At 41.1% G+C, this 14,141-nt stretch overlaps 1 protein-coding gene across 3 annotated transcripts in view; it reads right to left on the bottom strand.

Moving 5' to 3' along the window:
• HTT (huntingtin) overlaps positions 1 to 14,141 on the bottom strand; it is a 153,332-nt gene that overhangs the window by 87,769 nt on the left and 51,422 nt on the right. For 2 of the 3 annotated variants that reach the window (XM_032254023.1, XM_032254021.1), the window contains exons 13-23: positions 13,788 to 13,911; positions 13,411 to 13,529; positions 12,478 to 12,589; positions 12,099 to 12,236; positions 11,148 to 11,306; positions 10,957 to 11,054; positions 9,377 to 9,516; positions 7,670 to 7,733; positions 7,306 to 7,406; positions 3,305 to 3,451; positions 820 to 940 (exon numbers count right to left, since the gene is read on the bottom strand). In XM_032254023.1, the coding sequence (XP_032109914.1) occupies positions 820 to 940; positions 3,305 to 3,451; positions 7,306 to 7,406; positions 7,670 to 7,733; positions 9,377 to 9,516; positions 10,957 to 11,054; positions 11,148 to 11,306; positions 12,099 to 12,236; positions 12,478 to 12,589; positions 13,411 to 13,529; positions 13,788 to 13,911 (1,323 nt within the window). The remainder of the gene's footprint in view (positions 1 to 819; positions 941 to 3,304; positions 3,452 to 7,305; positions 7,407 to 7,669; positions 7,734 to 9,376; positions 9,517 to 10,956; positions 11,055 to 11,147; positions 11,307 to 12,098; positions 12,237 to 12,477; positions 12,590 to 13,410; positions 13,530 to 13,787; positions 13,912 to 14,141) is intronic. The other variant, XM_032254022.1, reaches the window with a different exon arrangement.

Raw genomic sequence — 14,141 nt, 5'->3', positions numbered from 1 at the left:
GGCCATACTACAGACAGCCCAAACAATATTTAACTCTCTACGACATGCAAGTATTTCTTTTGTCACATAAAAAGGTTTAACCTAGTCACCAGCAAATTAACATTAATTTTCCATATTATTCTTTCTGATAACAAAAATTACACTTGCTCATTTTAGAAAATTTGAGAGTATCTGAAAAAATATAAAGAAAAAGACAAAAATCATCCACAATCCCAAAATCTATCTTGGTGATTATCTGCCAATGTGAGAAATATATATACGTACGTTTTTTTTTGGAGATGGAGTATTGCTCTGTGTCCCAAGCTGGAGTGCAGTGACACAATCTTGGCTCACTGCAACCTCTGCCTCCCAGGTTCAAGCAATTCTCCAGCCTCAGCCTCCCGAGTAGCTGGGATTACAGGCGCGTGCCACCATGCCTGGCTAATTTTTGTATTTTTAGTAGAGACGAGGTTTCACCATGTTGGCCAGGCTGGTCTCAATCTCTTGACCTCATGATCCACCCACCTCAGCCTCCCAAAGTGCTGGGATTACAGGCATGAGCCACCACGCCCGCTTTATTTTCAATTTTATGTCTTTCTAAATTGGCTGTATTTTTTTGAGTGTGTATTACTTTAATAATCAGGAAAAAGTAGTTCTTTACATTCCTGTTGGAGTAAGCCAAGATTCTTTTCACAGAAGCACAATTTCTTAGCAAGCCCCACATATAAGTAAGAGCTCTAATACAAACACCTCACCATAAGATGACCATATAACTAATTGGCCATACAAACCACCAAAAATTGCTAAATTTCATTAACACCAATTGAGAAAGAGACTTACTGTGAGTGCTCTCGTGGTTGATGTGATTAGTTCATGAGAAACCGCCGCAATAACTCTTGAAAGGTTATTTTCCATAGTGACATCTGTTATACTTGGTAGTAGGTTATAGCCTCTATATATTCTAATAAGAAAAATACAGACTTAAAATCTACTATTAAAATATATATTTTTAAAGATCAAATGGCATTTAAAAGTTTAAGACTGAAGATTAAAAGAAGTTAAGAAGCCTCAGCTTTTAAGTGAAAGAGGGACTGGAAATGGATTTGATCACTGTTCCATAACAAGGGCGGAATGCATTCCCTGCCTTCGTCCAAGTCTGCCCCAAACACGTGGCCCTGCAGCCACACTCCCCTCACAGCACTGCCTACAATCTCTTTAAGTTGAAATAAATGCTTCATGAAGTTATTCCTGCTTCCAGGAAAAAAGAAATCCTTTCTCCGCTTCTGAGCTCCCATGGCACTTTTTCGTATTCCATTCATGCTACCTTACAATTTCTACCCCCATTATAGTTCTATACAAACTCTAATTCTTTAGAACACGTGGAAAATGGCAAAAAATAAAATAAATTATAATACCCCAACTGTTTGAATAAAGCCAATCTGATTTTGTATCGCTCACAGAGAAACTCAACAAAACTAATGAGATTATGATTTTAAGTTAACACATGAATACTAACAGAACAGGTAGCTAAGAAGCTCACACTGCTGCTCTACAATTGGTAATTGTGTCTGTCACGCAAGACCCGATTAAGCACAGCTGAATTGTCAAGGACCTGCTAAAGTTTGGAACTGGGAAACTCTTCAAAGTACTAGTTAGTAACCAATGTTAATGATATGTGAGTTGGCATCTATTAATAAAGATTCATCGGCAGGGAGGGGTGGCTCACGCCTGTAATCCCAGCACTTTGGGAGGCCAAGGCAGGCAGATCACAAGGTCAAGAGATAGAGACTATCCTGGCCAACATGATGAAACCCTGTCTCTACTAAAAATACAAAAATTAGTTGGGCATAGTGGTGCCCGCCTGTAGTCCCAGCTACTCAGGAGGTTGAGGCAGGAGAATCACTTGAACTCGGGAGGCGGAAGTTGCAGTGAGCCGAGATCGAGCCATTGCACTCTAAACTGGCAACAGAGTAAGACTCCGTCTCAAAAAAAAAAAAAAAAAATCATCTTCTGAAATGACATTTAGAAGCAACAATTTATTATAACTTATCAAATTCCTGATAATCAAATACTCTTTCACTGCTTCTACTTATCTTAAAAGAGTATTTTTTTATCCTGAATCTTTTCAAAGAGAGAAAATGCCAGTTCTGAGGTTAAACAAAGGAAATTATCTGAAGGGAAAATATTAAGGTGGTCAAAGAAAATATTTCCATGTGTTTTTTGGGTTTTTTGAGACAGAGTCTCACTCTGTAGCCCAAGCTGGAGCACAATGGCACGATCTCCAGGGCTCAAGTGATTCTCATGCCTTTGCCTCCTGAGTAGCTGGGATTACAAGCGGATGCCACCACGCCCGGCTAATTTTTTGTGTTTTAGTAGAGGTCGGGTTTCGCCATGTTGCCCAGAGTGGTCTCGAACTCTGGAGCTCAGGCAATCTGCCCGCCTGGGCCTCCCAAAATGCTGGGATTACAGGCTTGAGCCACCACGCCCAGTCTTTCATGTGTTTTTTTAAAGCAGTCTTTATATGAGAAAAGTCGTTATTTATTTAGGAATTACAACTTTGAAATTTGATAAGGAATTTATTAATTTGAAACTAAGGGAAAAATTAAGGGAAAAAATTAAGGGAAAAATTAAGGGAAAAAAGCATCAAGTGATCATTTAAGCTTGGAAGTCATTCAGTCCAAGTTTTGTAAAACACTGTTACTCAACAGAAAAAAAGAGTATCATCTAAAGTCAATTTTTAAAATAACATTTAAAAGACAAAATTAAAAAGCACAAGTCTTACCGCTTCTGCAATCTCCTTTGCAAGCTAGAATTCTAAAGATTATAATTTCATTAAAGCACTCTGTCCTACTCATCTAAGAATCAGATGTGGTCATTTGATACAATATTCAAAGGTCCACAACAAATGAGAATGGTAATTGCTGCACATCACTGAACTAGTGGATAACCCTAAAGAGCACTGCTCACGTAAATTCAATGGGCATGACAGAGTACCATCCTCGTTAAAGGTAACACAACTCAAATGAAAACTTTTAACAGGTAATACGTGTCACACACAAAAATACAGCTGTCAGCACATGGAATGCAATAAATTCATTAAAAGATTCGCCATGTCACAGCTGTGTGATTGCGGCAGGGCTAAATACAGAGGTGATGTGGTCAATCCTCAAAAGAATAATATCCTATCAAAGAACTGACCTACATTCAAACATCCTGAACTAAAGCTCTTTTCTGGAAAATAAAATGTTTTCAATTAAAGCCTAAAGAAACGCATCAGGAAAGGGCATTTTCCCGACAACGACAGGACGCCACCGGGTCAGTGTACCTGGTTATTGTGCTGACGGAGAAATGAGATGGAGGCTGCGTCTCATGCATGAGAAGTTTCAGGTAAACACTGCTTTGATCTCTTGCCACGGCCACTACTGGATCAGCTTGTCCTTGGTCACATTTATAAAACAGTTTTGGGACGAGCCTAACATAAAAGTAAGGGTGATTTGCTTAAGAAAGTAGCTGAAACTCACCTGTGATAGACCACCTCCTCCCTGCAGGTGGCTAAGCCAACACCTCTGGTTGCCAGCAGACACCACTTCCCACCCCCTTTCTCAGGTGGCGTTCTTCAAACACATGACAGCAGTGTCGCCAATCTCAGGGTCACTTTCTCACACAGCCACTCTGACATAACTGGCTGCTGTACTTTTTTTTGTTTTCTAGGACAGAGTGTCACTCTGTCGCCCAGGCTGGAGTGCAATGGCGCAATCTCCGCTCACTGCAACCTCTGCCACCCAGGTTCGTGCAATTCTCCTGTTTCAGTCTCCCAAGTAGCTGGGACTACAGGCACTTGCCACTTCACCCAGCTAATTTTTGTGGCTTTAGTAGAGACGGAGTTTCACCACGTTGGCCAGGCTGGTCTTAAACTCCTCACCTCATGATCCATCCACCTCAGCCCTCCAAAGTGCTGGGATTACAGGCATAAGCCACCACACCTGGCCAGGTGCTGTACTTTCCTTTTTCTGTCATAAAATTAAGTCCCTTTCTATTCACACTATGAAATGCTTTAATTAAAAACCAACTTTGAAAGCTCTCTTTCTAAACCTTTTGATCAATATCCACAAAGTGCTAAACACTTGTCCACAAAGTACTGAGCACAGAGCAGGTCTGAATCCCGGCTGCATCCCTTAGGCAATTTTGCAATTTTGTCTGCAAAACTCTCCGAAACACTCCCAGATGGCAAAGCTTCAGCTGAGATTCCTAACAAATCTAAACTGAATTCAAATGCAGAATACTGGCAACATTTTCCTACAAAAACAGAAGGGCTCATATCTGCCATCAATACTCGGTAATACTTTTAGAAACAATCAGCTATTTTACCATATTGGTTTGCAAATCCCAGTATCTTTAATAAAAGTCTCTTTCCTCTATGGAGGTTTGATCAGGAGTATAGTTTTTTCTAGAATATAAGAAGAAATTGGCTGGGTATGTATGTTGCGTATAGTGGCTCATGCCTGTAACCCCAGCCCTTTGGGAGGTTGAGGCGGGAGCGGGGTGGGGTTGAGGGGGGGAGAGAGACACCGCTTGAGGCCAGGAGTTCAAGACCAGCCTGGCCAATGTGGCAAAACCTCATGTCTATTAAAGATACAAAAATTAGCCAGGCATGGTGGCACACTTCTATAATCCGAGCTACTCGGGCGGCTGAGGAAGGAAAACCACTTCAGGAAGCAAAAGTTGCAGTAAGCCGGGATTGCGCCACCGTGCTCCATCCTGAGCTACAGAGCGAAACTCTGTCTCAACAAACAAACAAAAAAGAAGTTGCTATCACTTACAGAAAATGGTAAAGCTGCAAAATCTCTGAATAGGCAAGTCATACAAACCCATTAAGTAAATGAAAAGTGTGTCTCACAAGCAATCAAAGAATACCAATTACAACGATGAAAATGAAAAAGAATATATGCACCAAAATGTAACTTTGGTTTTCTTTCACTAGTTTGATTACAAAGATTATTTCCTTTTTATATTTTCCTTAACTTTTGTTCATTAAATATGTATTATTTTCAAAAGAAGGTAAGTTATTTTAAAAAGAACTATCACCCAGATGTGGTGGCTCATGCCTGTAATCCCAGCACTCTGGGAGGCCAAGGTGGGTGGATCACTTGAGGTAAGGAGTTTGAGACCAACCTGGCCAACATGGTGAAAGCCCATCTCTACCAAAAAATACAAAAATTAGCTGGCAGTGGTAGAATTCCTGGAATTCCTGGAAGAGCCACCGGCAAGAGCCAACTGTAATCCCAGCTTCTTGAGAGGCTGAGGTGGGAGAATCACTTGACACTGGGAGTCAGAGACTGCAGTGAGCCAAGATTGCACCACTGCCCTCCAGCCTGGGCATCACAAAGTGAGATCCTATCTCAAAAAATAAAAAATAAAAAATGAAAAGAAGTATCAACTTCTGCGTTAAACACTGATACATATTTAACTTTTTTTGAAATATTTGCATTGGTGAGAAGAATCAGAGACAATCACATTCTGGTATGTTTCTGCTGTATGTTCTCAGGAGGGAGAACTGAGCTGTGGGTATGCAAGGGCACACAGAGGGGTATAATGGACATTGGAGACTCACAAGGCAGGAGGCTGGAAGGAAGGTGAGGGACAAAAAACTACATATTGGGTACAAAGTACACTACTCGGGTGACAGGTGTACTAAAATCTGATTTCACCATGTAACCAAAATTCACCCATGTCACCAAAAATTCAGCCATGTAACAAAAACCACCTGTACCCCAAAAGCTATTGAAATTTTAAATATATATATATATATATACACACATACATACACATATATATAAAGACAGAAAAATGATACGTTTCAAGAAAAAGAAATTTAAAAAAAGAAAAATGATACGTTTCTGAAGAGCAGTTTCACAGTAAGTACCAAAAATTATTTAAAAATCCATTTCTAGGCTATCTACTCAAGAGAAATGAAAACACATCTACACAAAATCTTCTAGGCAAATGTTCACAGTAGCATAATTCATAAATTAGCCAAAACGTGGACTCAATAATAACCATCTGATGGACAGATAAAATATGGTATTATTCATTTAATAGAATACTTTTGACAATAAAAATGAACCAATTACTGATATACGCTACAACACAAACAAATCTCAAAAATTAAGTGAAAGAAGCCAAATGCAAAAGTCCATCTATAGTATGACCACAGTTCTATAAAATTTCCAGAAAACGCAAATCTTTGTGTTGGTTTGTTTTGAGACAGAGTCTCTCTCTCTGTCGCCCAGGCTGGAGGGCAATGGCACGATCTCTGCTCACTGCAACCTCTGCCTCCAGGGTTCAAGTGATTCTCCTGCCTCAGCCTCCTGAGTAAGCTGAGATTACAGGCATGTGCCACCACACCAGGCTAATTTTTGTATTTTTAGCATAGACGGGGTTTCACCATGTTGGCCAGACTGGTCTCGAACTACTGACCTCAAGTGATCCGCCCAACGGAGGCGTGAGTCACTGCGCCTGGCAAAAATACCAATCTTAAGGGACAGAAAATAGATGAATGACTGCCTAGGAGTGGGAACAGGAACCAGAGGTTACTGCAAACGTGCACAAAGGATACCTCTGGTGTGACAGAAATGTGATAAAATTGGAGTTTACTATATACTCAAAATGAGTAAGTTTCAAGGAATGTAAATTATACCTCCACAAAGCTATTAGAAATTTTGCTTTAAATTCAAAGCCTGGCCTTGTAACTCAACTTCCAGGAATTCTCAGAAAATTACACACAAACATTTATATAAAATAGTTAACTGCCAAAAAAATTTATATAAAATTTTATCACAACCACACACACAATAAGACAACGACCCATAACTAAAATTACTGTTTCATAAGATAAGAGAAAAACGCTAATAAAATCTTCAGTGAAAATTGTCAGATTACAAAATTGCATGTAATTTTGACCCAATTTTGAATAAGAAACTCATAAAGTGTATACAGCAAAATATTAACAGTGATTACCTCCACGTAGTAGCAGAATTGAAGGTGATTTTATATTCTTCTTAGTGCCATTCTCTATAGTCCAAAATTTTTACAATGAAAGTGCATTACTTTTACAATGGAAAGCTAGTATTCTGTTGTTTTTTAATTATAATTTTAGACTCATGGTAATGGATTTTTCTTCTTGATAGTTTAAGAGCAGAACAGCTGGAATGAGCTCAGATTCAGGAATACTGCCCTACATCCTTGGAATTCTTCCCTCTCTTTCCATTCTCATACCTTTTAGTACTTCAACCAAAAAAGTAAAAGAGAAAAAATACTGGTAAATACCTAATTAATGATGCTGCGGCAACATGTCGCACCCTGGGGTCTTCATCCCCAAGCAAATGGATGACAACATTATTGAGCACTCGTTCTTGCAGTTTTAAAAGCTTTGGAGAGAAGGATAACAAAAATAAACATCAACTTGTATTTGACTGAATTTTAGCAAGATACTTTGGAAAGCTCGTGAGGAAGAACTCAAGATTACTAGACTTAAATCCATATCACACGATTACAACTTCCATGATATAAACTGTGAAATAAACAGATCTAAAACATGATGAAAGCATTCAGAGAAATTCCACAGCACAAGGAAAGCCTCATTTTCACCTCCTTATAGATAAAACAGCATCTCACAAAAAAAGCTGCTTACCCCTGTATAATGATGAGCCCCTCTGTGTAAGTTTTCTGCTTTTGCCTCCAAAAAGCTCACCAGCCTAACAAAAAAGCACATTTAACAATGAAATCATTTAGTTACCCAGTAAACACTGCCAGCTTGCTCCAGAGCAGGCTCATCCAGGTGCCCTGGAAGGCCCTTGGGCAGCACTTACTCAAAACAACAGAAAAGGCCAATGGCATTAAATAAACAGACGTGTCATTCCTCTCACAATTCCAGACTCAATACAACAGTACTCAGCAAATTCCTCTTCTTTTTCTTCAAAATAAATACTATTTCAAAAGACTCTAAAAGTGCCCTCCAGAATTAGCTCAAACCACAGAAGGGGCAAGCTGGGCCCTCCACAACCTGCTACCTTGCTCACTCACCCATGCTCAGCAGCCCTATCTGTGGGTGGAAGCGAGAACAATCCCAGATTTACAGACATTCTAAGGATTAAATGAAATAACCCATGAGGGCTCTATAAAAGGTGGCTTGGGAAAAAACAAAACAAACAAAAAAAAAAACCTGAATTATAAAGGGAAATTTCCCTTCTAAAAGAAAGTACTGAAAGAAAACTTCTCCAGCAAAAACTTTACTCTTAGAAAATGAAAGTTCCAACACAGCTCAAGTTTTTTTGTTGTTGTTTGTTCGGTTTTTTGTTTTTGTTTTTGTTTTTTTGAGACAGAGTCTCTCTCTATCACCCAGGCTGGAATGCAACGGCGTGATTTCGGCTAAGTGCAACCTCCACCTCCCAGGTTCAAGCGATTCTCCTGCCTCAGCCTCCTGAGTAACTGGGATTACAGGTGAGCGCCAAGAACGCCAGGCTAATTTTTGTATTTTTAGTAAAAGTAAAGACGGAGTTTCACCATGTTTGCCAGGCTGGTCTTGAACTTCTGACCTCGTGATCCGCCCACCTCGGCCTCCCAAAGTGCTAGGATTACAAGCGTGAGCCATCACGCCCAGCCTCAAGTTATTTTTTAATTATAACAAAATACAAACCAGCTGTTTTACCTAGGTTCAGTATGATGACTATACTCTTTTTCAACAAGCAGAATATAAGCCGCAGTTTTAAAAGTTTAAGACAAAGATGAAAACTTCTAAGTTCTTTTATTCCCACCATCCAGAACACCTACATGACTAGGAGTATCAAAAAAATAAATCTACTCTTCTACTTATATTTTATTTACTTTTTTTCTTCTACTTATATTTTAAAATTCTAGGCCAGGCACAGTGGTTCATGCCTATAATCCCAGCACTTTGGGAGGCCAAGACTGGAGGATCAGTTGAGCCCAGGAGTTTTGAGACAAGCCCGGGCAACGTAGCAAGACCCCATCTCTACAAAAAATAAATATTGGCCAGTGTGGAGACACACACCTATTGTCCTAGCTAATCAGGAGGGTGAGGCAGGAAGATCATTTGAGTCCAGGAGTTCAAAGCTGCAAGGAGCTATGACTGTGCTCCTGTACTCCAGCCTGGGCAACAGGGCAAGATCATGTCTCAAATAAATTAATTAAAATAAAACTCCAAGCACAGGGCAAAGTTCAGCAAAAAGCCCCTGGGAGGAGAAAATCATTGCCCTCTACCTAAACCACTAGATTTCTGATGGACAGGGTACTTGGTAACATCATTCCTCACATCAAGTGACCCCAGGACTTTCAATTGAGCTTAGTTCATGCAATCTAATGGGCGTGACTCACTTACCTGAAGTCGATCTCAGCAAGGGTTTCCAGAAGCTCTGTCCTCACCAGCCAGTAGGAACTGTTCCTCAGCGTCAGCACGTCGATGATCAGCTGCAGTCCTAACTCACTGTAGCTGCTGCTGCAGAGACTCATGACACAATGCTGGAACACAAGGTCCGAGGCAAGAGGGCAGCAGGTTAGCCCCACTCAGCAGCCACATCTTGGCAGTCTGAGAGCCGCCACTCTTAGACAAACAATGTTCTGGGTTTAACTTCAACCAGGATGTTGTGCTTTTCCCACACCTCTCAAGAACATTCATGGTATATAGTTTATCTCAATAAATACAAGCTTAAAAGTAAACGTGACCCTTTGACATAACTGTTTCTCTCTTACTGCCATTTCTGCTATGTCATGGCTTCAACTCGCAATGGGCAACTTCACAAACATTGATCAGTGTTACAGAGGGGCCTGCCACACGGCCCTAACACTACTTCTAAATAAATCTCAGACCCAAGGTAGGAAAAAGGGACCTACACCAAGGACCACCCCACTATGTCACTATGTACTCCAAGGCACAGGAAAACAGAACAAGCCCCGGCTGCTGTACCCCTCCCCTGCAGCCCCAAGCACCCACATGGCTGACACACAAACCCCCCCGCTAGCCACAAGACTGAGCTGTTAGCACATTTCCTTCCACTCAAGAAAGATACAACTGACTGAAACAAAACCTGGAAACTAGAGAAAAATTACTGTCAGGTATGACATTTTAAAAAGGGGAGGTATCCCACAAATTTGACAACTGTAGGTTTTTTGTTTTGATTTTTACTGGTTAATTTTTATTCTTGTTGACTGGCCAGTTGTGACTTATGAGCCAGCTGGTATGGAAAGGTTCAACATGCTATCACTTACAGAATTGAGGCTGTGTCACTTCACATAAAAACAGAGGTTGATTAATCCCTAAGGCTCACTTTAACTCTGACCATTCTACAGGCCTAATAGAGTGGGTTTTTTAATTCAACAGGTTATTATTACTATTCTTATTTTCGAGACAGTCTCACTCTACTGCCCAGGCTAGAGGCCAGTGGTGCAATCACGTCTCACTGCAGCCTTGATCTCCAGGGCTCAAGCAATCCCGGCTCAAGCTTCCCAAGTAGCTGAGAGTAGGTATGCACCACTACAGCTGGCTAATTGTGTTTTTTGTTTTTAATTTTCTGTAGAGACAGGGTCCAACTACATTGCCCATAAACTCCTGGGCTCGAGCAATCCTTCCACCTTGGCCTCCCAAAGTGCTCAGATTACAAGCGTAAGTCACCGTGCCCAGCATATTCAAAAGACTTTAATGACAGGTTATTCGTAAATATATCCTTTAGGAAAAGGTCTATTTCAAACAAATATTCTGAGAATTAAAACTTAAGTTTATTGAACATTAACTTTATTGGCAATGTTTTCTTTCTGAAGCTGAGAGATGGATACATGGTGGGTATTACTGTGTACAGCTTTAGGGTATATGGAAATATTTCCTATTAAGCTCCAATTTTAATTGTAGTGATGATAAAATGTCCACTAATTGAAGAAATGGTTTCCACAGAAGATTATGCTCACCCTCACAGCTGTACAAGCCAACTTGCAAGTAACAGAAGACTCATCCTTCAATGTTTTCCGCAGCAAAGGAATGCAATCCGCCAAAGAAAATGTATTTCCTAAGCAGAAGAACAAGGAACAAACATCATCATGTAAACTTCATACTTGGTAATGATATTGAGAAGAAACGCAGCTGAAAAACTGGCCGTTACCTGTCAGGGTTCTAATGGTGCCCATCCAATCTCCCACATGGAAGCGGGATCTGCTGAGGATGGAGCAGATGAGGGTCCCACAGAGAATGGCAGTGGCTCCTCGGACCTGTGGGTCTCCGTGATCAATGTAGTTCAAGATGTCTGAGACATACTGTTCCTCTGTGGAGACAGATTGCCCCACCATGGAACAATTCCCTACCATCAACTTTCTAACTCAAAACAAAAGCTTGATTCTCAGGAAAGAGAAAAAGAGGTGCGAAGAGAAGATCCATATTCAGAAATGACTTCACTATAATAACCATAAGTGATGAAAAAAAAGTTTCAGGATTTAAGGATTACAGATTCATTATATTGCCAATACATCCTCAACACAACAGACTCTCCAGATTATAATTCTGGGTTGTCAGACAATAATCAAAATTCCAAATTTCACTTTAAAAAGATTAGTAAAAACCTTAACTATTACACACTTACGTAATATAAATTCAAAAGCACAAGTGTACCCTCTCATCCAAAGAAAAATAGAGAAAGAGAAGGCAGGAGGATGATGTCTGCTCCATAATGAGCATGCGTGCGGCAGAGGCCCGGGTCCATTGCTACCTCAGCTCATCTTGGTTGCCACTCCCCCAAGTGTGAATGCTTGGCCTGGCTCAGTATGACCCAGCGCAACTGTGACCATGCACAATTTGTGCTTTAGGTTTAAACCCGATGTGTATATAAATTGGCTCTTACATGCCCAGGTTTCTATTTTTTTCTCTATGGGTTTCATCTAAAGGGAACCAATGAAACTAAGAATTTACTATTCATAAGTTTTCAGAAGAGCTACAATGCAGGTCAAATACCCCAAATAAACTCAAAACACTTACTGCTCTAAAACTAAAATAGTCAACACTGAAATAGTTTTTACAATAATGATTAAATCTGAGAAAAAGATGTAAACTTTTAACATACCAGGGTATTCCGTGGTGTCAAGAGGAACTTTATAGAGTTTGCTGAAGAAAGACTCCGGGTGAAGGGCCACAGCCGCTCCCACACAGCTGAGGGCCAGGGCCTTCACGCTGACCCTCACATCCCTGTCCGGAACCAGCACTGCCAAGAAATCACCCAAGCCACCTTCAGCCTCAAACAACAGATAGTTTTCAAATGAGCAAAGCTAGACCCAATAACCCACCTGCTCCCATCATTTCTTCCTTTCCCCTCAGTTAGTGAAAACCAAACTCACCCCCAGTTTCCACTGCCTCTGGGGCACACAAGGCAAAAGCAGGCCACGAAGTTGACCTCTGAAACCTGGTTATTTCCTCCAACTCCACACTTGCCCTATTTTACTCACCATTTTTTCCCCCCGTTAGCAAAAACGAAGCAGATAAAAGGCGGACACAATGGACAAGAGGTGCAGAATCATCATCGGTGGACTGACCGATGTCACCTTTGATGCGGCAAGGCTAGAAAGGAGACAGCGACACTTGTTTGTCTCATACTCAACCAATACATTCATGCATTAGTTCATTCAACAAATAGTTCTCGAGCAGCATTTACGCTGGGTGCTGGGGATAAAGAAATGCCCTGGTCTGTGCCCGTATGCACACCTGACCTCACAGAGACCACAGCCAAGCAGAAACAGACAAGCCAGAGGCAGCAGGACACTGTCACAGGGCTGTGGCAGGGGATGAACACAGCATGCAGGGAGGGCGGGCATGGTAAGAAGGCAGCCAAGACCAGGCATTCAGGAAAGCCTGCTCTGAAAGCAAAGCGTGAGTGGTCTTCTACGGCACAAGCAGAAACTACTCTGGGAAGGAAACAGCCTGGGAAAGCCGGTAAGATGAAGTGGGCCTGGTAGATGGGACTAACTGTGAAACCCTAGTTCTTGCCCTTGAGGAATTAAAAGTGAAGACCATTACATTTACACGTAAAAAGATAATATAAAGAGAGACTTAAAACAGTTCAATAGAACCAAAACAAGAAATGTTGCAAGGCCATACACAACAATAAAATGAATGGTCCAAGAAATCAAACAAGGAAACATTGAGTACAGAACCGATTTCTCTGGGGTACACTCTCAAAGGAGGTAGAACTCAGGCAACTCTGAAGGCTGTGGTAGTACCCGGAGAGGCAGCAAATAACAGGCCTGGGAAGAGCTGCTATTTAAAGGGGAAATTTTAAATCCCAGGGATGGGAAAGCAATAAAGCAGACAGTAGCCAGGGCGACTTTAAATCCTCATGCAAGCTCGCAAACACCAAAGCGTCTCGAGCCTACATCCCTCACCTTGTTTTCTTGATCACCCGATTCAGTAGCTTCATCTCTTGACACAAATTTATCAACACTGCTGTCAGAAGGCTGCCTGCTGTGACTCATGTTTTTCAATAAATGTGCTTGTTGAAGGGCTTTAAAAACAGAGAAATCAAGATTAAGTGACAAATTTCCACATACAATGCAATTATACATTTATGCTAAGATAACTTGAAAGTATAGGATTTGGATCAAGAAAAAGTATGATTATTCCTCAGTTAATCATTTTCATCGGCTATTCAGAACTCAGAAAACAATATCAAAGGATTTCTTCTTGGAAGCAAAGACACAATTAAGATGTCCAGGGCTGAATACGAGACCACTTTGTAGCACATCACCTGCAGTCCACATACCCATGGAAGAGTTCCTGAAGGCCTCTGAGGCTTCATCAGGAAGAACACCTGTGGCATCCTCATCTTCATCCTGGGGCTGTCCAATCTGCAGGCCCAAATACTGGCTGTCAGCACCGTCTAACACCTAAACAGTTCAAGGGGGGGCTGTGAGAATTCTGAAGCGTGATCACCATGGGACAAGCCCTCCAACATGGAAAGGCAAGAGGAAAGAGCACATTTTGCACACGGAACACAAGTGCGCTCATCTGTTGTCTATTCAAATGGACAGAAACGCAAGTGTGGAAACTGCTTATGATCACTCATTACCACATCATGAAAAGCTTTGATAGCTCTAAAAATTCCAAAGAAATTCCA

Source organism: Sapajus apella, unplaced genomic scaffold (assembly GCF_009761245.1).
Source record: "Sapajus apella isolate SASKATOON/1434 unplaced genomic scaffold, GSC_monkey_1.0 scaffold85, whole genome shotgun sequence".
NCBI classification, from domain to species: Eukaryota; Metazoa; Chordata; class Mammalia; order Primates; family Cebidae; genus Sapajus; species Sapajus apella.
Note: the sequence above shows the minus strand (reverse complement) of the source record. Positions and strands in the feature narration are given on the sequence as shown.